General features: G+C 37.8%; 1 protein-coding gene across 1 annotated transcript; it reads left to right on the forward strand.

The window, feature by feature from the left end:
- Positions 1-419: 419 nt before the first annotated feature.
- On the forward strand, positions 420-26,778 carry ube3c (ubiquitin protein ligase E3C). The gene is made up of 24 exons (XM_079469968.1): positions 420-537; positions 1,873-2,011; positions 2,296-2,349; positions 2,719-2,793; positions 2,939-3,085; positions 3,214-3,329; positions 3,473-3,630; positions 3,775-3,928; positions 4,611-4,831; positions 4,941-5,092; positions 5,184-5,371; positions 9,638-9,724; positions 9,824-9,981; positions 10,175-10,401; positions 12,035-12,139; positions 12,439-12,526; positions 14,535-14,632; positions 14,709-14,841; positions 15,854-16,101; positions 21,297-21,509; positions 22,033-22,221; positions 22,491-22,557; positions 22,946-23,076; positions 24,960-26,778. The coding sequence occupies exons 2-24, from the start codon at positions 1,946-1,948 to the stop codon at positions 25,128-25,130; spliced, it is 3,246 nt and encodes a 1,081-aa protein (XP_079326094.1). The 5' UTR covers positions 420-537; positions 1,873-1,945; the 3' UTR covers positions 25,131-26,778.

The raw sequence follows: 26,778 nt of genomic DNA on the forward strand, positions 1-26,778 counted from the left end.
TTTGTTTATTTATTGTTATGCGGTTAAAACACAAATATAAAATAAAGCTAAGGCATTTATCCTTTAGGTCATTTCAACAAGATTTTACATAATGTAAGTATTTTCAAAAAAATTAATTAAGGATTACTCTTTTTAAAGTACGTATTTATTTAGTAGTCGTAGACGAAAACATTCTTAGATTTTGATGTTTATAAAATAAAGCAAACAATTTAATATTGCATAACCTGTTTTAGGAAGTGGTTAAGATTACATGTTCCAGTTCAATTTCCAGGAGAGAGGATCCTTTTCACTGCAACTGGTTTCCTAATGGCTTCATCCAGGAAGTAATTGTGACGTTTTGCTAGTGATTGACACCGATTTTAACGAATCACTGCGTAGGAAGTGATGCGTTATCCAATCGGATCTCACCTTTTTACCGAGAGGGCGGGCTATTCGCTGTGTTGTGCTAGTGTAGTAGAGATCAACGATTTCGGTTTTGTTTTCTTTGATATCCAGTCGCTGAACTGAATCGTTCGGCTGATGATTCAGTAAAACCAGGTAAACAATCAGTCTTTTATGTAATAATATGACACATATGTAGTAAAAGCCGTACAATCTCAACGAAATCACTAGACGACTCTCTTAAAGCGATATGACTGAACTTTGTGTCCATATGAACTAACGTGTCAGAGCATAGCGCAGGATTGACTATGATTTGAACATACTGTCTTTTTTCTCACTAAGCGAAGACATATCCCATATAAGACACGCATCTAAGTGTAAAATAGTGGTGTGTTTTTAATTGTTGAGCATAAAGACAGTTGACCTGCTGCTGAGTCATTAGCTAGCTAGCCGTAGAACCTTTAGCCAAGAGGCTAACAGAGAAGTTCAGTGGATGCGACTGAAGGAAAAGCAAATCTTCTTATAATGAGTGGCCTTTTCTATCTTCAGATGTGAGGCACGCGTGCAGAAATGATTATTTAAACGTGTGCTATGGTTTCTTTGTTTGAGAAAGCTAACTAACGTCAGCTTGGCTTGAGGCAGAATGCATGTAGTGGTCTCTTATGAAAGACATTTTTTCCAGAACATGTTCCGATGACTAACAGGCCAAAGATGCAAGCCAGGGCAAATGATGTCGTATATGTCACACAAACTCTTTTAGCTAATTCCTCGTTATGCTTAAAGCAAGTCAGATGTTTTGATGGAGGTTATTTTTTGTTAGCGGCTTAGTGGTGTGTCATCATACTAGAGCAGTGTAGAATAGATGAATCCGTTTTTTACAGGTTTATTTAAAGTTGATCACTCTTGTTGGAGACCCAGAAGGTTATCTCCGTTACGCCCACTGAAATCTTTGATAAGGTTAAAACTGCTTAAAATTTCGATGTGTTTTCACAACTCCTATAGTATTTCACAATAGCACTAATTTATGTTAAACACACAGATACTAGAACTGTTGTTCTAGAATATTTTATTTACAATTGTAGAATATCTTGTAGAATCGTCTGCTAATAATGACTAAAACTAACTTTGGTTTCAGACCTGCTCTTTCAGTACTAGCCTTGGCATTGTACTATTACTGAAGTGAAGCCGATATTCTTTTATTAGTTTGAGTCACTTACGTTTACATTACATGCATTTGGAAGACGCTTAAAAGCAACTTACATCGTATTATACTATATATTTTGTTTCTAAGTATGTGCGAACCCATGAACCTGGCGTTGCTAACGCCACGCTCTAACCACTGAGCTACAGGAAAGCATTATTGGCATCTGGAACTTCATGACCGTAGAGGTTTCTTCTGTGATAGAGAAGACCTACCGTAACATTACCTGTTGTGGTTTGTTAATTGGTAGTACTCCAGTCTCATCACGTTTTGTTTTCTCTTTCTTGCAGTCACAGAAAGCCGTTTGTTGCACTACACACAGGGTAATTGCATCCACTGCTGCTGGATGGAAAAAGTGTAACCATGTTCAGTTTTGAGGGAGATTTCAGGAGAACACCCAAAGTGTCCCTTGGGGGTGCCAGCAGAAAAGTAAGTTTGCGATATGCCATGATGGCAAAATTATCAAAATCAATGACTTAATTGATTTGGAGCCATTTCAGCAGAATTCTGGTCTTTCTTTAAAAAAATGTTGTACACTACTACATTATACTTTTGCAAGTTTGTCTGGAATGATTTTAACTTTTAAATCAGCCTCATGGAGTTTTTGAGAATATTTATGTTATTGTGACAAATGATAAAGTTTGCAAAGATTTAAAGTCATGTTGATTCCTGGTCTGTTTTGTTACGTCTCTCGCGTTTCTCATATTATACAGGAGGAAAAATCATCACTTCTTTATCGAACACAAGAAGAAAGAAGAAAAAGGGAGGTGAGCATCGGCCATGGGGGTGTTTTAAACCTGTTGTGTGAATATGCGTTTTGAAATGCACAGAACCAGTCACCCTTTAATTATAAAATAAGTGTATTTCTTTAGATTGTGAAAACCTTTTTTCTTATACAGTAACATCACATAGAACAGTGGTAGGGAAAACCAGGCTGAATATTTTCCTACCTTTTAAAATGATTTATTTATTTCTATATAGTGTTACTTCAGTTTTTCCTGTTACTGGTAATATTGAGGATACTGTTTGATAGTAACTGTCACACCACACTGCTATTACTGGACAAATGGAAACATTTAAAATAAACAGCATATGATGGTTATCTATGGTTTTATTAATCTTTGCATTTGTTACAGGATGAAAGGAGAAGACTAAAAAATGCAATCATCATTCAGTCCTACATAAGGGGATACCTAGACAGGAAACAGCAAGTATGTTGAAGAACTTTAAACTCTACAAATGTTGTTTTAGTGTGTTTAGTTGTTTTTAGCTAATATGCAAACTTTGTATACATTTGTATACAAAAATTCCTTCACATTTATTTTGATCTCAATCCTTTTGTTTTATTTTCTGTAGTATGCCATTCAAAGGGGCCACTTCGACCACTGTGTGTGTCAGTGCCAGTCAGGCTCCGGCCCTCTGCTTGCAGACAGTGGAACTCTTAGCCAACTAGTTCGCCAGTTTCTCTTTTTTTACAGATTGAGTGGAGACACACACAGATTGGTAGGCACTGATGTGGTTTATAGAAACGAATGATTATTATATAGTTTGAATCGAAGAACCTCAGTTGGTTTAATTGTCATTTAAAGATGCTTATTTATTAAATTGTTTGAATGCCTTAATCCTTGTAGATCTGGATGTGTCAGAGTTTGATAAAGCACCATGCACAGTTTTTCAAGTTGCTGATGGGGCCAGACAGACATAGTTGTCTGTTTCAGATCAAACGGATACTGGGACACTGTTGCAGGTACAAGCTTGGATGTATCTTCAGTTATTACTTTATAAAGTATCAGCCCTGAAAACTGTCACAGTAACTTAGTTACACAGTTGATGACATGCTGTTCTGTTGTTGGAGCACTAAATGTCTAAATTGTTTCTGTTTTTTTCTAGGCTGCTGCAAGCATGTAGGGATGACAGTCTAAATGTGGCGGTTCCTATGCGGATGCTAGAGGTTTTCACCTCTGACAGAACATACATGCCTGTTCTACAAGATGCAAACTGTGTCACTGCACTCATTGAGCAAATATTGTACTATATGGTTCAGAAAGGTATAATTTTCAATTTGAGAGGCAATGCATATCTATATTGAGTTTCAATATGTGGGGTTGTCTCTTTCTTTGCAAAATTTGCATTAATTGTCAACCGTAAAGCGGTTTTGTTTGGTTTAAATCTTCTGTCTATCTCTCTTATAGGACACTACAGATCGCTGTATGTTTTAGTCAACTACAAGTTGCCATCCAGTCTGGAGTACAGTGACGCTCCCTCTATTCCGCTAGCGCACACACTGCTAGAACATATACTCAAGCCTCTGCACTTTACATATGACTCCTGCCCTCAAGATGCCAGGTATACACTCACATGGGTGCACACAAAGAAAAATCAAGTCTGCTCACATTATTCATAGCCTTTAGCATGTACACACTACGGTGAGCACTTATTTTAAACGCTTGGAGGAATGTCTTTGTTTGGTCTGTGTGGTGGATGCCCCCTCAATAAAAGCTTGCCCACTAACCCCTTATTGGAGGCCCTTCGCCTTTCCTTCCACGGGACCCATGGACAGCAATTACATCACTGCTTTGTTTACAGTGAGTCGTAAAATCCAGGCAGACCCATTGACTCAACATGTAATGTTTACTCACCATTTACCCTTCATTCTAACACTCTGAGTGAGAACACTGATGTTTTCTTTTCTTTTCACCATGAAGAACGACAAGAGGGCAAGAGAAAAAGCTTGTGCATACAGTTCGTGTTTGTCCTTTCTCTCTTACTCTCTCTCTCGCACGCAGACATGTAGCTAGAGAAATCAGCCAGATATGATTTCCATCGGTACACGTGTGTCCCCTGGAACCTTTATTATTTTAAGACAATGTGAAAAAGTTCCATCACAGTTGCTTAGTTTTGTATAGATTGTATATTTAGTGTGGTTGAGATGTCTATAGCATAAATTTAAGTACATATACAGTGTCACATTTGGAAAAATTAGATCGTGCTTGATTTCCCTAAGACGTTTCTCTCTTCTTATTAACAGGCAGTTTGTGTTTTCGGCCTTCACCGAGGAGTTCATCTCAGCGCCTTTTACTGAACAGATCTATAATTTCTTTGTGCCAGCTCTGGCAGACTCGAGACTAGCTTTCCCTTTCCAGAACTTCCTTTGGTCACTCCAGGCCACCATAGCCACCTCTGCCCATGCCAGAGCTCAGGCTCCATGGCTCTTTTATTTTGTATTAACAGTTGGAGAAACAGGACTGGGTAAAAATAGTTTATTATGTTTCACTATTATGTATTGCTTCTGATTGTTTTTACAAAATCAATAGTTTGAATGCTTTGTCCTCACAATGTGTATTGTGTTTGCGTATAGGTTCAGTCTCAGAGGAAGGGTTGCTGTTGTACTTAAATGCTTTACAGACTTTGTTGCCATTGCTGCCAGTGACTGAAAGCACCAGTAGAGCTGACATCAACAGTGATTCAGAAGATGAGGAAGAAATGAACATTCAGCGTCATGCTTTACGGGTATACATACACACACTGCCATAAAAGATCACAATTAAAATATACAATTATGATCTTAAAATAAACAATATTTTTCTGTCTTTTTCCAAAGGATGGAAGTTGGATGTCCGTGCATTCCATAACAGAGGAATGTGTGCAGAAGTTGGACACCAAGCAGCAGACGAACGCTTTGCTAACATTAGTGTGGAGAGACTCTGCAAGTGAAGATATCTTCACTATGATGGCCTCTATCTGTCACACACTGATGGTGCAACACCGTATGATGGTGCCAAGAGTCAGGTCAGATGACACACACAAACAGTCCGGAAAACTAATCACCTAGATATTCTTTTGCAATGCCCAGCTTCACTGCATAGTATACACCTGAGCTCTCTTATGCGGGTTAATTTGAATGTACTGATATGAAGATAGACGAGTATAAAACAGATCTTGAAAAATCATCAAATTTTCATCCAGTCTATGGACAGGTTGTGTTTCTTCTTTAACTTTTCCCCTGCTTGTTAAAGCTGAAAGCAGTAACATTGCTAATGGAGCAATAAGCCAGTTAGGTCTTCCTGTTTATTATCGATGGGGTAAGAATTGTGCAGTTTCAGTTGCTGTCAATCATTAATTAGTGTAATGAGCTTCCTTCCTTCTCAATCACCTCTGCTTTATCTATTTCTGTATCTGCATTGTGGACAGAATGAGAACAGGGTTTCAGCAGAGCAAATGAGAGGGAAAGGAAAAGTGATGGGACAAGCAGGGAAGTGAAAAAGTACTGGTTTAATGAGAGAGTGAGAGTGCACACAGTCAGAGCCTTGCAATGTGTGAATCCAGTGCATAAAAATAGATGGCGCCTAAATATGATCAAACAAAGTTGTTAATATATCTGTCACGGTTTGCGGTTTTGCGATAGTTGTTTAATTTGCTGAAACTTGACAACCAGCCATTGTGATTACCATTTATTGTCCTATATTGAAAGGTTACTATAAAATGATAGAAAGTAATTTCTGTCAATATTATAGACCGTTCAGCAGGAACAACATACACTATGTGGCCCAAACTTAACTCTTTTATCTTGAATTTGGGGTGCAGTTTTGTTCACCATATTGTCATTTTTCCCAAAAGGTCTGTTTATTTCCGACCCTGATGTAAACAATGTATGTCTCTTGGGAACCGATACTATCTGTAAATGAAGCCTAACGTTAACTTGCACAAAGAAAAGTTGTTTAGGAATCTTTAAGCCAAGGCTAAAGGGTTAAACACTGTTTATATTTATCTAAGGTTATAATATGCTGGAAAAACTTTACATTTACAAGTGTAGGTAGATAACACTATAACGGTATGGTTCAACAAAAAAACCTGGCTGTGTCTGACTTGAACTTGGAATGTCTAGAAAGCTTGAACGTTTTAATATTCGATTTGTTTAGTGACTTCCAGCGATCCAAATGTGCTTCTTTTATTTCTTTCGTCAGTCTTTAAAAATAAATTACTGATGTATCTCCATCACACAAGTTTTTTTCTGTACTAAACAAAGTAAAGATAGGAAAAAACATTGACTAGCTTGACTTTCATGTGTGCTGCGGGTACGTCATGTGCAATTACTGCCACCAGACGTCAAAATAAAAGCTTTTTTCAAAGAGAGGTGAAATCTGATGTCAATCAACATAAGTAGCGAATCGATTTTTGGGGTGACACCAAGGGTGGCCAATTGGATGTCAGGGGTGATCAGTGCCATCTTGGACACCCCTCTGGCTCTGCCACTGCACAGGACTGAGATGTGGTCACTTTTTACGCTTCTTCGCTGAAGGAGATGACATGTATTTACAATACATGCTTTGTCGAGGAGTTTGTCGTTTAGGGGTACTGTAAGAACAACATCACAAATTCCATGCAATAGAAATAACTCATTCTAAGGCAATACTTCATTATGTCTATTAAGGCTTTTATACACCTCTAAAGACATAGTTATGTATATCATATTGCATTTCGGTCAATAGATCCTCTTTAATATTACACATTGCACTTAATTTAATACAATGAATATAGAATAAAATATAATTAAATTTAAAAGAAGTTGTTATATTACTTGCCACTAGCCACACTGCAACAAACAGGGCGGAAAAAGTGAACTGTATTTCTACGGTTCACATAAGCTGTTTATATCTTAGAATAAAATAATTATCAACTAATTAAGTACTATTATAACTCATTTAGAAAACTTGTACAAAACCTGTCTGGTTAACATTGAAATATACTTTTTTTCCTGTTTGATTCCTTAATAAGAGAGGTACCCGGATTGCACCTATCTGCCTCTTTACATGTATGCTGCTCGATTTCCTTACTTTGTAAGAAAATCTTCTAAAACAAAATGAGTATTGTTTTTCTATGTATCCTCTTCATCATCCTGCTTTTTTTCTCTATTACAAAAACTGGTGGTATTTATTTATTTTATTTTTAGAATATTTTACAGCCCTGTCCAGCAGTGAAGGCTTTTATCGTAAATCCAGCCTTCACTACTTTATCATTATTGGATATCTGTACAAAATAATTAGCTGGCCTAGGAAGATTAATTCTCGCAGGAGTGGATGGGGATAGTTTTACAAGAGGCATAACAGCTGGCCCTGATTTACAGCCTTTAAAGAAGAGCCCAGTGAGCATGCAAACTTTGTCTGCTTGCTTTAAAACATTTTCATATTTATCAGTAAAGTTTATGGCTCTATTTCTCTCTAAATAAGGTAATTATAGTATTAAACTAATGTTAATTTAACTAGTCTTCTTGGTTAAAATGGTCGATAAGCAATAGAAAATATTAGTAAATCTTACACTGCCACAAATAATATGATATTGCTTCCATTAGGTTTTCTAATAACAAATATTATTTGTGTTGTTCTGCTCTATTTATCTAGTGAACCTTTATGAAATATGTTTTATTAAATCTACATTGGTTGAGGACTGAATTGGACACAAAACACAAAAAGTCCAAGATATATTCTTTTTTTGGTAACACAGTTACTATTAAAGGAGTAGTTCACCTCAAAATAAGGCCCCATTTACTTTCCATAGTCATTTGTATGCCTACTATGGAAACGGGGGCTTATTTTAAAGTGAACTACTCGGTTGCATTTGTTAAAAATGCATGAGCTTACATGAACTAACAATGAACGATGCTTCTACAGCATTCATTAATTTGAGTTAATTTCAGCGTTTAGTAACATCTTTAAAATCAAATGTTGTAACTGTTAACATTAGCTATTGCCCAATGAAATAACATCAATAATTCTATTGACATTAACTAACATCAACAAGTATTAATAGAATATTCTGAAATACTACAGTATATTGCTCAATTATGTCTGATAACAAAAACAACGTTATATTAAAGTGTTAGCAGTTTTTGTATTGACAGTGACATCCGTTTTGTAGGGACATCAGTCTTGACTGTCAGAGCTAAAAGATTTGTTAGTATATCAGTCAAGCATTCTGAAGCCTAAAATACTAAACCATTCACTTAGTTATTGTCCTGACCTTATTTTCCAAGAATTTGGGGGAATTTGTTGTTGTAATAAATCTTATTCCTTTGTTTTGTAGTTCTTGGATGGAAATCGTTTCATTTTGTAAATATTGTATATGTTAATGTATTTACATATTTACAAATTTAGGCCTGAAATAACCCTCAGCTTTGTTTGCATATTAAACTTTATTAGTCCCCTTATTTCTCAGAGTTTTTTTCCAAATACACTAAAATGCACAGAAGTGTATCTTCTTTTTGTTGTGTTTTTGAAGTGTTCAGTGTTGCAGTTCTCGATGAGAGTTACAATTGTTGTCAAGTGCTGCCACATTTACAGCACAAAGCTAGAAAAGGCTATACAAATGTAAACAAAGCTGCTTTATTGTGCGATTCAAGGTGGACGTCCACATTCTTACCCTGATCTTTTTTCTTCCTTAAATTATGTTTTATTTCTTTTTTCACTCCTTTGCACAAAACAAGCTCGTAGTGACTAACAGTGCGATTTCTCACACCCTGGTGTGACGGCTGTTATGCTTAATGATTTGGGTGACCTCAGCTCAGTATCTAATTTGTGATAGCAACACTACTTCCACGGTCAGGCAATTGTGGCTGTGCTACATTGTCTTGTTGCCTGTCATTAACTTAAATGGTGCCCCCACAGGAATCGCTGGTCTGTTTACGACCCTGAAGCAGACTGCTAGTTTACTAATGGAAGGTGGCTCACCTAAATAAAGTCTAATGGCTCATTTAATCTTTCCTGTGGTCGTGTACTAAGACAAGCTGAGAGGAGGGCTTGAAATTCCAGCTCACTGGGTTGGTTTTATTTTTCTGTTTTATGAGGCCTGCTGGAAATTTGGGAAAGTTAAGGTTTATGGGCAGGAGATGTGGCTGTTTGAACGGTGAGAGATCCCGCGGCAGCCCTTTTGTGAATCATGTTTAGTAAGGCTATTCTGCATATTATTAGGCTGGATGGTGTTTAGTAGTCTTCTGAACGTTTTCTTTTTATTATAGTTTAACCAAAGATTTTGACACTGTCTATGTTTTTCCTCTTTCAGGCTTTTGTACAGCTTAGCCTTCAATGCTCGGTTTCTGAGACACCTCTGGCACTTAATCACATCCATGAAAACTAAAATTATCACAGGGTGAGTTGTAATGGAACCTAAATATGATTCGATTTATGTTATTTTTAAGTCACATCACCCAATCTTTCGTTCTATTTATCGTTCCTCTCCTTGGTGTAGGTCCATGGTTCTTCTATTACAGGTAATGTCTCGTGGTTCTCCAATGTCTCTAGAGGATTCCAACAGGATCATCCCTCTCTTCTATCTCTTCAGTTCACTCTTCAGTCATTCACTCATCTCCGTGCATGACAGCGAGTTCTTTGGCAGCTCAGTGGATGGTAATAACATTTACTCTATACACATTCTTCCAAAATATAAGAATTACTGTGAAGAGATTTGATGTACTGTTGTTCACTAGCATCAGCCCCTTGTCGAACATTTATGGAATATACTGCACACCCAATTTTGTCTGAAGCTAATGAAAAAATTGTTTTAATCCTGTGTTATTAATGAAATGTTTTGTTTGGGCAGGTCTGAGTCAGCCTTCGATGATGCCCTTCTCTTTGACAGAGTTGGTGACTTTGTCTCGGTGTTTGCGAGACGCTTGTCTGGGAATCATTAAGCTGGCCTATCCTGAGACTAAGACTGAGCACAAAGAGGAGTATGTAGCAGCGTTCCGCAGTGTCGGGGTGAAAACCAACAGCCAAGTGCAGCAGTGCATTCAGGCTCAACAGAAACGATGGGTCCAACTGTTTAAGGTGAAAATCTCTACGTCTACATCTCAGACTCTACTCTATGCAGAATTAACTCGCAGCTGACAGTGATTAAACATTACGGATACCAAGAAGATTCTTCTTTTTCCATATTCATCAGTGCTGATAATATCTTCAGTGCACAGGGGTCATTACTTTTAGCCAGGGCACAGTATAAGCAATGCTAACAACGCCTTTGATGGCCTAATTAGATTAGTTGACAATTAATGAGGCGGATAGTCTCCGCATCTGTTAGGGCCATCAGTGCCGATCGGCCAAGCCAGAAGACCGCTCACTTGGGAAATTAATAGGTTGTTTGCCAAGACTAAGTGAACTGAATAACGGCGTCAGGATATTAGGCAGCTATCTTCACTATCTCTCTTCCTTCATCATCTTTTCTCACCTCATTTTTAGCCTAGTGTCCATTTTCCATCCTCCTGTAAGTGTTAAACCGTTCATTTGTCTGAGTGGTATAACCAGGTTAAGATTCTCTATCAGCCTGTTGACCTATTTTTTGTCCTCATTATAATAGAAATAGTGAATATATATATATATATATAATGAATCATTATTTATCTAATGGTATTTAAGTGATGCACAAATTACAATACAATTGTAAACATCACTTTAAAGAGTTGTCAGTGCTCTCAACATTTAGCACATCTATCAATACATTAGTGATGCATGTGTAATAAAATATTTTCATTGTATGGTAAAGTACTCCAGTTTAAACAGGTAATGAATTTATTTAAGACAAATAAGGTCATTAAAAACCAGACATGTAAACTGTTTATTACATAACATTAAAGCTATATACACAGACACTTTTGTCAGTCATACACAAATCTCTACATTCTCTGATTACTTCTGCGTGAATCACTTAGCTATGTGATTGTGCTCTCTTCGTCGAGTTGATGCAGCATACAAAGGGCTCTCAAGGAATACCACAAAAGATGGCGGCAAACGCCTCCTGTCAGCTAAAACGACCCATTAAAGAAGAGCCCGAGAAACGCATTTCCCAAATTAAATGTGCAATTTACAGTCAGCTCTAACGCTGTTGACCCCTCACACACTAATGTTTGCCTCCAGCCACGGGCCGTCCCTCTGGATGTTTTATCACTCCTATTGTCGGGCTATCTATTTAATTGAAAGAAGTTAATTGAATGAAAATGATCAACTAAGCTTGTATTAATATTGCTAATGGAACTTTCTTCTTGGCCGTGTTTGGAGAGGGATGTCACTGCAGGAGTTTTGGAGAGACCCATTAAGGCCCGCACTTAACCCAGTGGGCTAATTAACCAATGCTTATTCATTCCTCTTAGACAGGAAGGGCCTTCAGCCCCTCTGCCCCACAAAGCTACACAGAACAGAGTTTTGCACTTGCCGTTATTACTGAGGCTCTGGTATTAGTATGCCTTGGAAAGAGATTGATTGGCGTTCTGACTGAATCCTACACAAGTATTATACAGAAGTGTAGATAAGTGAATTCAGATGAAGCAGACTTGCTGTGGAGATTAATTGTGTTTTGTCAGAAGGGAATAAAGTAAAACTCACATTTGGTGGTCTTCGTATGTGTGTATTTAGGTAGTGGTACAAGCACTGATTTTTACCATCATTTTGTTTTGGTGTTTTCATAAAGGTGATTACCAACCTCGTGAAGATGTTGAAAGCAAGAGATATTCGAAGATCATTCTGTCCATCGGGTCATTGGCTGTCTAATGAAGTCAACATCAGGGCGGATAAGGTAAAACTAATTTCAGAAAATATACCAGAACTTGGTTCTGCCACAAAACTGTATGATCGGTAAAAAAATAAAGGAACTGTTTTTGTGTGAAATGTTTTTGACAGATGCATGGATACATGGTAATGATTTAATGAAACTTGATAAAGAGACATTAATTGTCCATAATATAGGGTTACATTCTGTTGAAATGTTGCATAGAAAAGAAATGCACTTTATCATAGTGATTTAAACAATTTCGATACAGACTTTTTGTAAATAAAACTTGACCTTTCAGTGTATTTTTGGTTTGTGTGTTATAGGTCACTCAGCTTTATGTACCTTCTGCAAGACATGTGTGGAGAACTAGGAGAATGGGTCGCATCGGACCACTTCAGTCCACATTAGATGGTAAGACCTGATATAAAATGAAATTAAATGCATGCTTATGTGGGTTTTTCCAGTTGTCTATTGTGACCTCCAGTGTGAAATGAAAAATTAAAGAGCCTAGCTTAGCTTTCATGGATTATTTTCATAACGCGACAGATGGCTTTAAATTCTGTCATCATTTACTCACCTTCAAATTGTTCCAAATCTCTATACATTTATTTGTTCAGAGGAACACAGAGAAATATATTTGCTTATAACCAGACAGACGTTGCTCCCCATTGACTATCACAGTAGGAAAAAATACAATGGTAGTCAAAAGTGCCCCAAATCGGTTTGCTGTCCTACCTTCTTCAAAATGTCGTCTTTTGTGTTCATCAGAACAAAGAAATGTATACAGATTTGGAACAATAGGCGAGTAAATCATGACAGAATTTTAGTTGAAGTATCCCTTTAAGACTAACTCTTAGCTATGCGTCTGATTATTTCCTGCCACCCAGAGCATATATGCTTAAAAATTCAATTAGCCAAAGGCAGGACACATCTGGCCCCCTGTTTGTCCGGACCATTTTCATTTCCCTAAATGGACTTGCGAGGTAGTGACGAATGGCTTCTGTATTGACCAAGCTACTCCATATTTCTCCAGCAAGATGGCCCCTGAATGGCAAGAGGGAGGGAGGACTGACTAATTGAGTAGAATCATTCCACCATGCTAGCAACGTATTGGATGAATGACACTTCTCAAATGCTGCTCCGGCAGTTTTCCTGTGGTCGAAACGTTTGCAGGACGGATTTTTAATACAAAACAAACGTCCCTGTAATGGAAGGAGAGGACAGGTGGATGGGCAAATTGCGGCTGAGTTAATTAAAAGTGTGTGGCAGGGAAGACAGAGACTGGATTGAGTGATCTTTAATGGGATGGTCTGTAAATACAGCATTCAGTGAGGCGTGATGAGGTGGACCTCACTCAAGGTTGCCCATGTGTATAGATGCAAATGAAGTAGGTCACCAAGACCAGTTTTATTTAGTTTATCTAAACGAGCAGTTCTAGTTACAAAAAAATAACTCGATGTAGTACATTAAGTTGTGAAGGGTGTTGTATCGGGTGTGTTAATGTAATACTGTAATGTAAAGATGGGGCAGATTTTGAGGGTTGACTGGCAGTATGTTTGTCTGGATGATGAATAGAGAGTGTTAGAGATTGACTGTCAGCAGGATGGATGAAGATGAAGGCTTTATTAGCCGGATGAATTCTGTACTTGCAGAGTGAATTGCTTGTCAGTGTTGTGTTGGTCCACATGACCAGACAAGCGAGTTAAATAAATAAATGATTAGACTTCTTAAAGGGAAGACATTACATTATTAAGTGGAGATATGTATTATAACAATTATTTTTATTACAATTTGTTGTTGTTAATTTGTATAGTTTATTATCTAATTAAATACAATTATTTTATTGAATACTTATTGCTGTAGAGCCATTATTATTGCTCCAGCATACAGATTTAGTTTTTTGCAGAAAGGTGTTTCTACAGAGATGACTTGGGGGGCAGCTCACATTTCGTGTCTTTTCCGTATACAAATTTTGTTATTTTTATATGTAGATGTCGGCAACCATGCTCAAATGCGACACGGTCTTGGCGTATCGAGGTTATGATAATATTTCAACTTTTCAGAATGCCACACGCGCACCACAGGTCATGTGACAAGAACCAACCGATATAGACAAGCTCAGTGAAGATGGAGACAAAGATGATCACAGCATAAAAAAAATCTAGTTGCAGTTATTGCAAGGTATTTTTAGTGCATATAATCCATATATCCTTTGTTTATACCTCCTCATCTCGACGGCTAGTGTGGCCCATGGTTTCTTCGCAACGACAGATGCCAGGAGAGCGCAAACTCCTAGGTGCTTTGAAAAAAAAGGAGAGAGCAGTGCAGCTCGCGTTTTCCACACGAGTTTAGAAATGTGAATCGCCCCTTAAAGAACAAAGGCTTGTTACAGAGATGTTGAATCCTTTTTTCACCACAGTTGGACTAGAGCCTCCACCACTGTCAGTATCAGAGGAAAGACACTTGGCCATCCTCACTGAACTACCATTTGTTGTGCCCTTTGAGGAAAGAGTCAAGGTAAGAGAGCCACCACTGGTTTGTTATATTAATCACAAGACATACATATTCGTAATTTGTCTAATTCCATTTACAGATTTTCCAGAAATTGATCTATGCTGATAAGCGGGAGGTGCAGGGCGATGGCCCATTTTTGGATGGCATTAGCGTTAGCATTCGACGGAACTACATATATGAAGACGCATATGATAAATTATCCCCTGAGAATGGTAAGAAATGTCCCCCTCAAACAGGTTCAAAAAGTCTTTCAGTATCAAAGATCGAGATGTCTACCCACTTTATACGTAAAGAGAATAAGCAGTAGCATTGCTGTCTTTCAGTTGTAGTGTCTCTTTTCTAAAACAACACTGCTGTAAGTTATGTGGTGGGATATACTGTATAGTATACCTAAAAGCAGTGAGCTTACAGAACCCATTAAAAGATCTTTTGGTGTTCATAGACCCTGAGAAAGGCAGATTATTAACGAAAAGCTGATTTAATGATTTTGGATAAAGTGTTTTGTGCCAAAACTTACTTGCACCATGTATAAATAAATGACACCATAAATCATATTTGAGTGTTTATTTATTATTTTTGCAACTCTTTAGTAGAAGCCATTTTATATCAATCTATAATGTTTAGCAATTATTTTCTGAGTCTGATTATAGTCCTGAGTTATGAACTTTTAAGAATTTGAAGAATGCACACAAAGTAAGGCAGTCCTTCTGCAAAAAGTCTTCCAAATCTGTTAGTCATCGTGTGTATGTCTATAGTGAAATGTTAAACCTTCAATATATAAAATACCTTGCGTTACTAAGACCTCATACTAGGTTAAAAGATGTAACATTGCCAACACTAGTTGAAAACCATGATAAATCTGTCTACAAAGCTGCTGTTGTGATTTATGATCTGTGATTAATTTAGCTGAAAGATGACCTTTTTGATTGCAGTGTACCTTAGGTCACTGCGTGCTTTCAACATTATTTATTTAGCGGAATATATTTGTGTAATGGCAGTTTCACGTCTGTTGGGATTGAATTTAGATAAAGTCACTCTTAAGTAATATTTATTCTAGTGAAAATATAGTTGTCTAGATTTTCCACATATTCATAAATTTTCTAAATAGCTAGATTGTTGTCAGTACGGTTCAATACATTATCTGTACTGTATAAAAGTCCTATAGTTGTTTTAAAATAATTGTGCATGTTTCATATGCTCCGTGTCTGTTTCTCTTTCTTTCAGAGCCAGATCTAAAGAAGAGAATAAGGGTTCATTTGCTCAATGCTCATGGGTTGGATGAAGCTGGCATTGATGGTGGAGGAATCTTCAGAGAGTTCTTGAATGAGTTGTTGAAATCAGGCTTTAACCCTAACCAAGGCTTCTTCAAGACAACTAATGAAGGGCTCCTTTACCCGAGCCCCACAGCAGAGATGCTCGTAGGCGAATCCTTTACCCGTCACTACTACTTCATTGGCAGGATATTAGGAAAGGTGAGACAAATTTCATCACAAGTTAACAATTGAATAACTCTTGAAGTGGTTCTTCAAATGTTTCTCTCTGTTGTGGCGTCTCCACCTGTCTTTTATTCACAAATGGCTTTTTCCACTGCATGGTACCGTCAGGTGTAGTACGACTCGGCACAGCTCATTTCACTTTTCGGCTCAGATTGCTTTTCCACAGTAGTTTAGTACCGCTTCAAAGTGGGTGGAGATAAACTTACGGTCATTGTTGCGCAGCCTCTATTGCCGTAGCATCATTGTGATCATGACAAACACACGACAACACAGGAGTAATGGAGCATATTGATGCCAGCAAAACAAAATGCTGCTAAAATACCAGAGATTCTGGGAAATCTTTAAGCAAAGAGAAGACCATAATCATTTGGTTTGCTCAAGGGCCCACAAGGGTAACCTAATGTAGCATTTTGCAATGTGTTAAGGGTCTCAATCTCTTATTTTACTCTCACAAAGCATATAATGAAACGCCAATATTACGTATTAAAATGCTTATTCATGTTTGCTAATCCAATGATGCTGGTAAGGATTCTCTCTGCCCAAGCAGTGATTTATGTGTGAACACATGACATTTTGGTCTCGGTACAGCACGTTTGGAACCTCAACCGAGGTGATACTAAAAAAGTATCAGGTACTAGGTACTGTACCCTGTAAAAAATAACCCAAAAGTGAGCTGTACCTCGCCGTACCGTGCACTACTATGCAGTGGAAAAGCGCCAATACACTCTCAAACACAAATGGGGTCATCTGGATCAATGCTGAAGTTCACAGGTCAGGTTCAATCAGTGATCTTGGGCTGAGTGGCTTAGTAACCATTATAAATCCTGTGCATTTTATTTACGAGGTCACTAGAGTTTAAAGTCAAGTTTATTTGTGGCCTTTTGATCCAAATCATTTTCCCCGTCTAGCCGTACGTAAGATCATTTTAGAAATGACCTTTGCGAAACCTCCATCAAAATATTAAACATTTATGGATGCATGTAAATCGAACCGTTCACTCAGGATTAGATTATTTTGTTCAGTTGTGTATTTTGGCTTCCGAGATTTGGATTGTTGACAGTATATAGTTATTCTTTGAGAGGGCAATTTTGCATTTAAGGCATTAATCACATGCATTAAGATTTACAGTTGACATACTAATTTCTCAGCGGATTAAAATGCTTCATTATAAGTAGTAAATATGTTCACAAGGCTCTTAATTATTCTCAGTGGTTTGCCATTATTGTTACCCCTGCGCCACTCTGTATTGTTCTGGCCGTCTCTCGTGTGTCGGCTTGCTGGTATTTATTAGCCGCTAATGTTTTTAAAGTTTCATTAATGCATGGACCCAGGATTGTTTATCGCGAGGCTCCCTGACTGGGGGAAGGGTAGATGAATTACCTCATGCCAAGAAGCTCGCTGCTCAATTAGGCAACTCCATTAGCCAGCCATTCTCCATCTCTGTTTGTGTAGCCATCGCATTTGGCCACGGACGCTAAATCAGCTAGTACCATAAATAACTGGCGCAATGCTGCCGGTAATAGAGTTTTGATCTGTTTTACAGTCACGGGCATCAACACCACTTGTGAAGAGGCAATTCAGGCCACTTATTAGAGAGCTATAATGAACACACACATACACACACCTTGTACAATGGAATGGAAGTAACTGACATAACTGAAGTCCCACCATGAGAAATGGCTAGCCCCGCCTCCCTACTTTGCTGATCTTATTCCATTCAATTGCCCTCTCTTCTTAGTAATGGGTGAAGCAATTAAGGTGACAGGATTAATTTGAATTTGACTTTCAATTAACCCTCCTTCTCTCTCCATAAATATGTGTGAGAGTGGCAGACTGAGTGGGATATTGATATTTGTTTAGTGCTGTTATAAAGATGACCCGCATAGATTAGAATTGCATCATTGTTACTGTGACATGCTCCATCGCAGACACCAAAAACAGGCAGGAATTATTTAGACAATATTAAAGCATAACTTGTACACTGCCAGGTGCAGGTGACATTGTCAACACTTTTATTTATTCTTTTGCTATTCAGCTACTTGTTCTTTAAGTTCTTTTAGGGTAGGTTCACATATGTCATGTTTGGTTCGATTAAAACGAACTTGTGTGATTGCTCTGTTAGACATTTACCTTTAGTCATTTAGCAGACGTGTTTATCCAAAGCAACTTACAAATGAGTACAATAGAAGGAATTGGAACAACATAATGACAACAAAAAACATAAGTACAGTAAAATCTGGTCTCATGAAGCCTACCACAATATACAAAGCTAAGGATTTTTTTTAAGGATAGGAAGATTGGAAAAGAAACAGAAGTCAGTACTAATCGTTGACGGTCATGTTTTTCCTGGAAGAGAGGTGTTTTCAGCCGATTCGTAAAGATGGCTACAGAATCTGCTAATCTTGTAGCAATGGGCAGATCATTCCACAAATGTGGAACAGATTCTGAGAAGGTACCTGAGAGCCATTGTACAGTAACTTAATGAAGAGACTCGAAAGGAGTAACGTGTGCTCTGCTTGGTTCATTAAAGACCACTCTTGCCTCTGCATTCTGGATCATTTGTAGAGGTTTGGTTGTGCAAGCTGGGAATACTGCCAGTAGCGCATTGCAATAGTCCAGTCTGGACAGGACAAGAGTCTGGACTAGGACTTACGTGGCATGCTCGGACAAGAAAGGTCAAATGTTCCTAACGTTGTAGAGGATGAATCTACATGAACCGTGAAGTTCTGACCATTCTGATGGTTGATGAGCCCAGTTGAATGGAGAGGTTTTGATGAATGTTTGGGTCGGCCAGTATCACAAGCAGTTCTCTTTTGCAAGGCTCATCTGCAGGTGATGGTCCTTCATCCACAGTGAAATGTCACTAAGGCATTCCGAGATGGGTGCAAAAACAATTGGATCGTCAGGCTGAAATGCCAGGTGGAGTTGAGTATCATCCGCATAGCAGTGATAGGAAAAGCCATGTTTCTGAATTACAGAACCTAGGGCTTGGGTGCACACATATGTTTTGAGACAGTCCTTGCATTTTAACTTGTTTATATCATTTAAGTTGTCAATTCAACGTTTGTATTACATATTACACACAGTATGGTTGTATATAGCAGTTGGTGTCAAACTGGGGGCCCAAGGTGAATCCACACTGTAAAAAACAACTAGTAGGGTTTCTTAATTTTTTGCACACATTTGTTTTTAGGAGTGTACACTACAAGCCACATCTTCTTTGACGCGTGCCTTGATACTGCCAGTTACATGCCAGTGTTTGTAGATAGAAATAGCTCATTCTAAGGTAAGAACACGGTGTATGTAGATAGAAAATAGCTCATTCTAAGGTAAGAAAAAAAACTTCATTATGTAAGGTCTTTATACACCTGTGAAAACATAGTAATGTATATTATATTGCATTTCTGATAATAGATCATCCAAAAATTACACACTTTTCCAGAAAAATACAACACCTTTACATTTTGTTGTGATGTTTTTTTTCACATAGCTTTTAAGTAAAAATGAATGTTAATACTGTTTGCAAAAACTTGCAAAATCCTTCTAGTTGTTTTTTACAGTGCCGGTGGGCACAGTTTTTGTGTCATTTTATAAATTATAGAAATGTAGCATACATTTTGTGCAGTCAAACACATAAAAAAAGACCACCAACAAAAGAAATTGATGTACCAGCGTTGACAAATTAAGTATGTTTTTGGTTAAATAAAAATTCTAAATTTACGATGATAAGTCTTATAAGTCACCCTACACAAAGGGGGCATTACAATGAAAAAGTTTCAGAACCACTGGTATAAAGTATTAGCACCTTATCACCTTTGACCTTGTGTGTATGGCCAGCAATACTTAGCATGACGTACTCTTTCTTGTGTTATACTGCTTTAGTTAAACTCATTGAGTTGATTTTGAGTTTTCTGCCAATGAATACTGTCGGATTGTGCTATCCCACTTTTAACACAGCTGTTATGAGTAAAATATTACGTTTATATTTAAATGCAGTGAAGACTGGTTGCCAAGAACAACATTTGTAGAGATTAGCAGTTTGAACACTAGAATCAAGTATTTCAGAAAGCAGGGCAGTAATACATTCTGACATGTAGAAAATGTTAGGGCTGGGTGCTTTGAAGGTCACAGTGTTGGAAAAATTATATAAAAATGTTTAAAAATTAAAACCTTAATACTAAGATATACTAAAGAGACATGCTAAAGCAACAGAATTTAAGCCTTATCCTTGTTCATAATCTTTTTATGAATACTTCCACAGTCCACACATACATAAAATTAACACTACTGTTCTGGAGTTCAACAAGCAGTGTTGAACTGTCCCTCTCCAAAGGGCAACAGAGAGGAAAGAGAAGGTCAGAACTTCTGATTGATGACAAGCGTGTTAAATTTTTTATTGATTCTTAATGCTGTAAATTAACAAATTTATTTGGCAGAAACAGAAGGCAGCTGTTAAGTTGTTGGCGTTTACTCTCCTGATAGTGCCACGATTTGCATTAATTGCGTTGCCACTGCACTCACTTATATTAAAAGGCCTGGCCATTCATTAATCCTTTTATCCCAAGTCATTTTGGCACAATTTCTGGCAATAAACACCCATAAATAACTTGAAGGTTTGAAAAATAGTCTGCGTCGTGCCTCCATATCCTTATTGCGACTTCTAAGGAGCAATGTTATTGATAGGTTTCAAGGGGGCACAGCACATATGTTCCCTCAACAGGGCTCGTGGGAAGAATGATGCTAAGTGGATTATTTTGGGGAAAAAAACGTCCCATGGTTGAGGTTGCACGATTAACCTGTGTTTAGAAAATGCTCTGATTTATGTTCAGCGTGTGTGTTTTAGACCCATGCATTATGGAGATTTGGGAAATTTATAATCCATTTCGCTTATGCGGTCGGTGGATTTTAGTGCAATCATTTATTCAAGGCTTGTATATTTTAATGCCCTCAGATATTGTCTTTATAGGACTGTTGCAGTACTTCAGTTTTATGACTCACCATCCCTGTGCTCCTTAATGAAACAACAGGTTAATGTTACATTGGATGTTGTTGAGGTTTGAGGTGCTGAAAGTAAATTACTTTTACAGTTAGTTTGCCATCTAATGTGATTTAACTCGTGTCGGATGACTGCACCATTAAGTCTTGAATATCTCTTTCCTTCCGTCCACCAGGCACTGTATGAAAACATGCTAGTGGAATTGCCATTTGCCAGTTTCTTCCTGTCGAAGCTCCTAGGCACCAGTGCTGACGTAGACATCCACCATCTGGCCTCTTTGGACCCAGAGATGTACAGAAACCTACTTTTTCTCAAGAGTTATGAAGGTGATGTGGAAGATCTCGGCCTTAACTTCACTGTGGTCAACAATGATCTCGGGGAGGCGCAGGTGAGACCCGAGCGTCACGTCTGTTTCTCCTCTGTTCTCTTTTGTCATTGTTAATAATTGATCTAGGTGTTGTTAGTCTTTGCGGATGGAGATAAAGCACGTCTCCGTCCAAATTGTTCTAAAATAACTTCTGTTGACTAGCTTAATCATACCTGCTGAAAGGAAACTGTTTAGAATAGAAATTGAATCTAGTATTTCCATTCGTATTTATTAACCCATGACTGTAACACAGCCTTTTCGAGGCCTATTTTAAATGCAACAGCAAATGATAAAATCAATCAATTAGTAGCTCTATTTTTGAAGCCTGTTAAAGATTTGGCCCATTCATAAGCGAGGTGAAGTCTCGAAAGGGGAACTGTGTGTTCTTATCAGTTATTTCAGCACCCTCCGCTGGAGCTGTGCTCTTCCACCCTTTAGGAGGAATTAAATCATCACTCAACCCAGAAAACTGCTCCGTTAAAAGAGCAATGCTTTGGCACACAAGCTGACTTTCACACTTCCCTCTATTTGTTCTTTTTTCCAGGTGGTCGAGCTCAAACCAGGGGGAAAGGACATCCCGGTAACTACGGCCAACAGGATAGCCTACATCCATTTAGTGGCCGATTACCGTCTGAACAAACAAATCAGAGCACACTGCCTGGCCTTCCGGCAGGGCCTGGCCAACGTGGTCAACCTGGAGTGGCTGCGCATGTTTGATCAGCAGGAATTTCAGGTAGCACGTTATCTGAGAACACACACACATACAATTATAGACACTAGAGACGTGGAAAAGGTGTAACTAACAAACATATGTTCAGACACATTAGTTGTGTGTCTGAAAAGATTCATAATAAAGATAAGTACCATATACTATCATTTGGTGTCTGTCTTCTAAACTTGAAATACTTGTAAAAAAAATTAATTTATGCCACCCAAACCAAGAAAAATATGCATGGCTTTGATTTAATTGAACATGTCATATGTCAATTTGTATATTTTCAGGTACTGATCTCCGGTGCACTTGTTCCTATTTCTTTGGAAGACCTGAAGAAATTCACTAACTACTCAGGTACTACACGTCACACCAGTACTGCATTTATTGTATATTTGGCCTAAATTGCCATCTTTTTTCTTTAATAGTATTTTATGGCCAATAGCTTATACATGTTATAATATAAAGTAAGAACTGAAATCTGCTCATGAATGAAGTCACAGACATTGACTAACATCCCAATTAACTTCCAGTGTGAAAGGGTCAAAAGCAGAAACCATTTCTTTATGAACCAATCTGCATCACTCTCTTCTAATTAATTTAAGAATTGGATGCAGCCCATAACTTCTAAAAGATTCAGTGTTATCTGATCATTCAGAGTTCAGATTTAGTTTTACACATTTTGTTCATGCATGTCTACATTGAGAATTTTTCCTAACTATTCAACTGTCGCCACATGACTCAGGTGGTTATTCAGCAAATCATCCAGTGATTCAAATCTTCTGGGATGTGGTGGACAGCTTCAGCGATGAGGAGAAACGCAAGCTGCTTAAGTTTGTTACGAGCTGCTCACGACCGCCGCTCTTAGGATTCAAGGTCAGTCACATTTGTTATGGCCAATAAACACGTTATAGTTTCCGTTCCATTGCGTCTGGATTTCTTAAAGTTGAGTTAATATTTTATCTAAGATTTTAATGGGCCTTAGATCGGACTAAAAAGTCAAATGTACAGACACAACCCAAGCCTGTATCAGGTTGATTCTGTTATCACATATGAAGTTCAGGTGAAGTTCATGCCATTCACACCTGGTATGATGATTTAGTCCCATTTTCCTTTTTTTATCAATAAAGCTATCAAGATCCTCACCACAAAGACGTCTACTTTCTGCAAGGTGTGAGCCACCTTAACCAAGAAATAATGAAATGAACAGAAATGTTTTGTCACAACGTAGCGTTATTCATTTACACAGGGTAGTACGAGCAAATAACAGTCATTGTAACAAATCATTTTCACATTATAAGAGCTATCAGGATAGGGCTTATCCTGGCCTCTATTTGAGCTGAAGAGGTTGTGACCTGTCATTGTAATGTTATTTGAGGCTTTGCCAAGTGCAACTGGGTGTGTGAAATCCATCTGACTGATAAAAACCTATAAATGCACTGCTGAACTTTAGATGGCTCCCGTCTGATGTTGACTGGTGTCTAATCTCTGGTGTGTAATTAAAGATTGCTATGATTGACAGCAAAAGATGAGGAAGAGAGAACGGTTAATAACAGTAAATCTTTGTTTTTAATTATCAAACATATTTTGCAGATTGTTTAAGATTGCTAACCCCCCAAAAATAAATAAAATATGCATGTCTTTGATTTAATTGAACACGTCATATGTCAATTTATGTATTTCAAAGTACTGATTTCCAGTGTATCGTTTAGGGTTAGTATGTTGTATGTTACAGTCACATTTAACAGAATGAGTAGAACAGAAATCTGTTTTATACTAACTAAGGACAGTAATTGTCATTTCATAGACTTTCTTGTATATTTTAATTGCTGTCATCAGTTTAAAGCAGATTACTTTAGCCTGTATGAGTCGGGTGGGGGACAAATCATGGTTTCTTAGCTATTCCACATATACTTGTTAGTGCCAAAATGAAAGTGCGGCTCTTTAATGAATTTGACTTTGGTGCAGACGGACTGAGGGATGGATGGAAAGGCGGAGTCAGAGAGGAATAAGATGTAGAGAGACAGATCAAGGGGAGATGACCTCCCACCTCGTCTGCCTCTTCAGCCAGCCCAGCCTTAATTAGGTGCCGTTAAACACCCCAGAATTCATTAGGGGAGAAATAGCCCTGTCAGACTAAGCTATTTAAAAAAGATGATAGATACCCTTTTCTCAAAATGATGGCTCTCGCCGTGACACTTTCTCGATAAGCAACGATACTTTAATACCCTAATTGTTAGAAAAATTGGCCCGTTAAAGCAGGTTTAATCAGGTTCATTTTGGGGTGAGTCTAGCAGCCACTCGGTTATTTGCCCCAAGAACGGTTTCATTATGCGTATCTTAACTGTTTTCTTCAGCAACCTTTCATTCATCTGAAAGTTCTGTCTAGGTTGTTGCATCATGGTGAGATGAGACCATGGTTTGCAGATTAATCTTATATCTTAAAGTGAAAGTTCAACCAAAAAGTTCTGTCATAATTTCAAACCTGTGTGACTTTCTTTCTACTGCAGAAAACAAAAAAAAATATTTTGAATAACGTTGGTAACCGAAACAATGACGGGAACCCATTGACTTCCCTTGGTTTTGTGTCTTTATATTAGTTACCACCATTGTTTGGTTACCGACATTCGTCAAAATGTCTTTTTTTGTGTTCTGTAGTTTGAAATGACAAGATTAAATTAAATAATGATAGATTTTTCATTTTTATTATATGAAATTAAATGTATTCTAGATATTTATTGACTCTTCTTTGTTCTTAGGAACTCTATCCAGCCTTTTGCATCCACAATGGAGGTACTGACCTGGAGCGTCTCCCTACCGCTAGCACTTGCATGAACCTTCTCAAGCTGCCCGAGTTCTCTGATTCTCAGCTAATGAGAAACAAGCTCCTTTATGCTATTGAATCCTCTGCTGGCTTTGAGCTTAGCTGAGGAATGAGTCCTCTCCTGGTGGCCTTGGAACCCAAACAAGAAGCTGTGGCCTTTGTCACGTGATCTGAAAGGAAATGATCACAATAGACCTATGGCGAGTCTGCTGTGGACCTGCAGTGATTTGAAGAAGATATTACAACAAGAAATACAAAAGTTGTGGCATGGACAAGTAAATGCTCAATTTGATTTTTATTTCAAAGAGACTGAACTTGTAAATAACGGGACAGCATTTATACATTCGAAGCAGCATCCACTGATCAAAAGCACTAACATTCAGATTTTCATGCTCGGTGTTAGAGAGAACGTGATAAGTGAAATAAAATGGCAGCACAAAATTTACCTGTAGATTTTTACTTCATTTTGCATTTGTAACAGCAGATGTTTTTGTATGCTCTCACATGCTCTTTGTCGCCAGAGAAGCACACATTGTGCGTCTACTAATAAAGTTGCATGCATTAGGCTCGCAGACTCAAAAAAAGCCAACACATATGTTTCTTCAGTATAACAGCATGCCTGAAACGGCTTCAATACATTATGGATACTAAAGAGGTGGCTTGGTTTAAGGTCACATGGCTGTACCAGTCAAAATGTGCATGCCTTGAAACGGGCCATGCTAACAGTGTAGCATTTGCTGAAAATGCTGAGCTATTAATTTTCTAGCTCAAAAGGTATTTTATGGCTAATGTGCTACCAACAAAGGAGTTTAATAGATTTGAGTCTTGGAAGTCGAAACCTTGATGTGTGAGGTTAACAGGGGTGGTAGGACAATAGCACGTGTCAGAAAATGGTGTGTAGTCATCTTGTTTTAATCATGTGGTAATGGAAGTATTTGAACTTGCTGATTCTGCTAGATTTTTATCTGTAATATTGAATTACATTACACTTGGAACAAGAAATATGTGTTTTTTCCCAGGGTATTCATGTTGAATTTAAATAACAGTTCACCAGGCCTGTGTATGCTATTCCAGGCCTTGGGTTGTGTGTCTATTGTGATTCCATAATGTGTATTTATGTATTCCACACATTGGACATTGTCATTATGCATTTTGTTGGCATAATGATACTGACATTTGTGCAATAAAGAAAAAAAACCAATTGTTTTTAGATTAGTGATTCAGGGTTTGAACAACATTTAATGAAGGAAAAGTGGAAATCTATGTCTGGTTTAGGAAAGCTCCTGTGATATCTGATGTAGCGTATAATAATTCTGTAACCTGAGTGAAATTTAAGTGTTTTGCTTTTTGTTGCTCTGTTGGCTGTAAGGACGTATTTGTGGCTATTGAAGACTGTTTGAATATTAACTCGTCTACAATTTAAAGTGTGGTATTCCGGCATTTCTACAAGCCCGTTCTCTTGTAAGTACTGGTCAAAAAACCTGTTTCTGAACATCCATGCTAAAAAAATAACATCATGCAGGTGCTAAATGTCTAGTTGTTTACAAACATTGATTTGTAGAGATTGTCTTGTCGTTGCGCAAAGACATACAAAGTTGTGTGTAAAAACATTTGCCAATTCGAATTTTACCAATGTGTGTACCTTAAGTGATTTTTTTAAATGACAAACCCTACAACCTTCGGTACAAAAACAGGGTGTTCAATTTATGTATCGGAGTGTAGCAATTATTAAAACTCTTCTGAATTTCTACTTG

Source organism: Barbatula barbatula, assembly GCF_947034865.1.
Source record: "Barbatula barbatula genome assembly, chromosome: 1".
Classification (NCBI taxonomy): domain Eukaryota; kingdom Metazoa; phylum Chordata; class Actinopteri; order Cypriniformes; family Nemacheilidae; genus Barbatula; species Barbatula barbatula.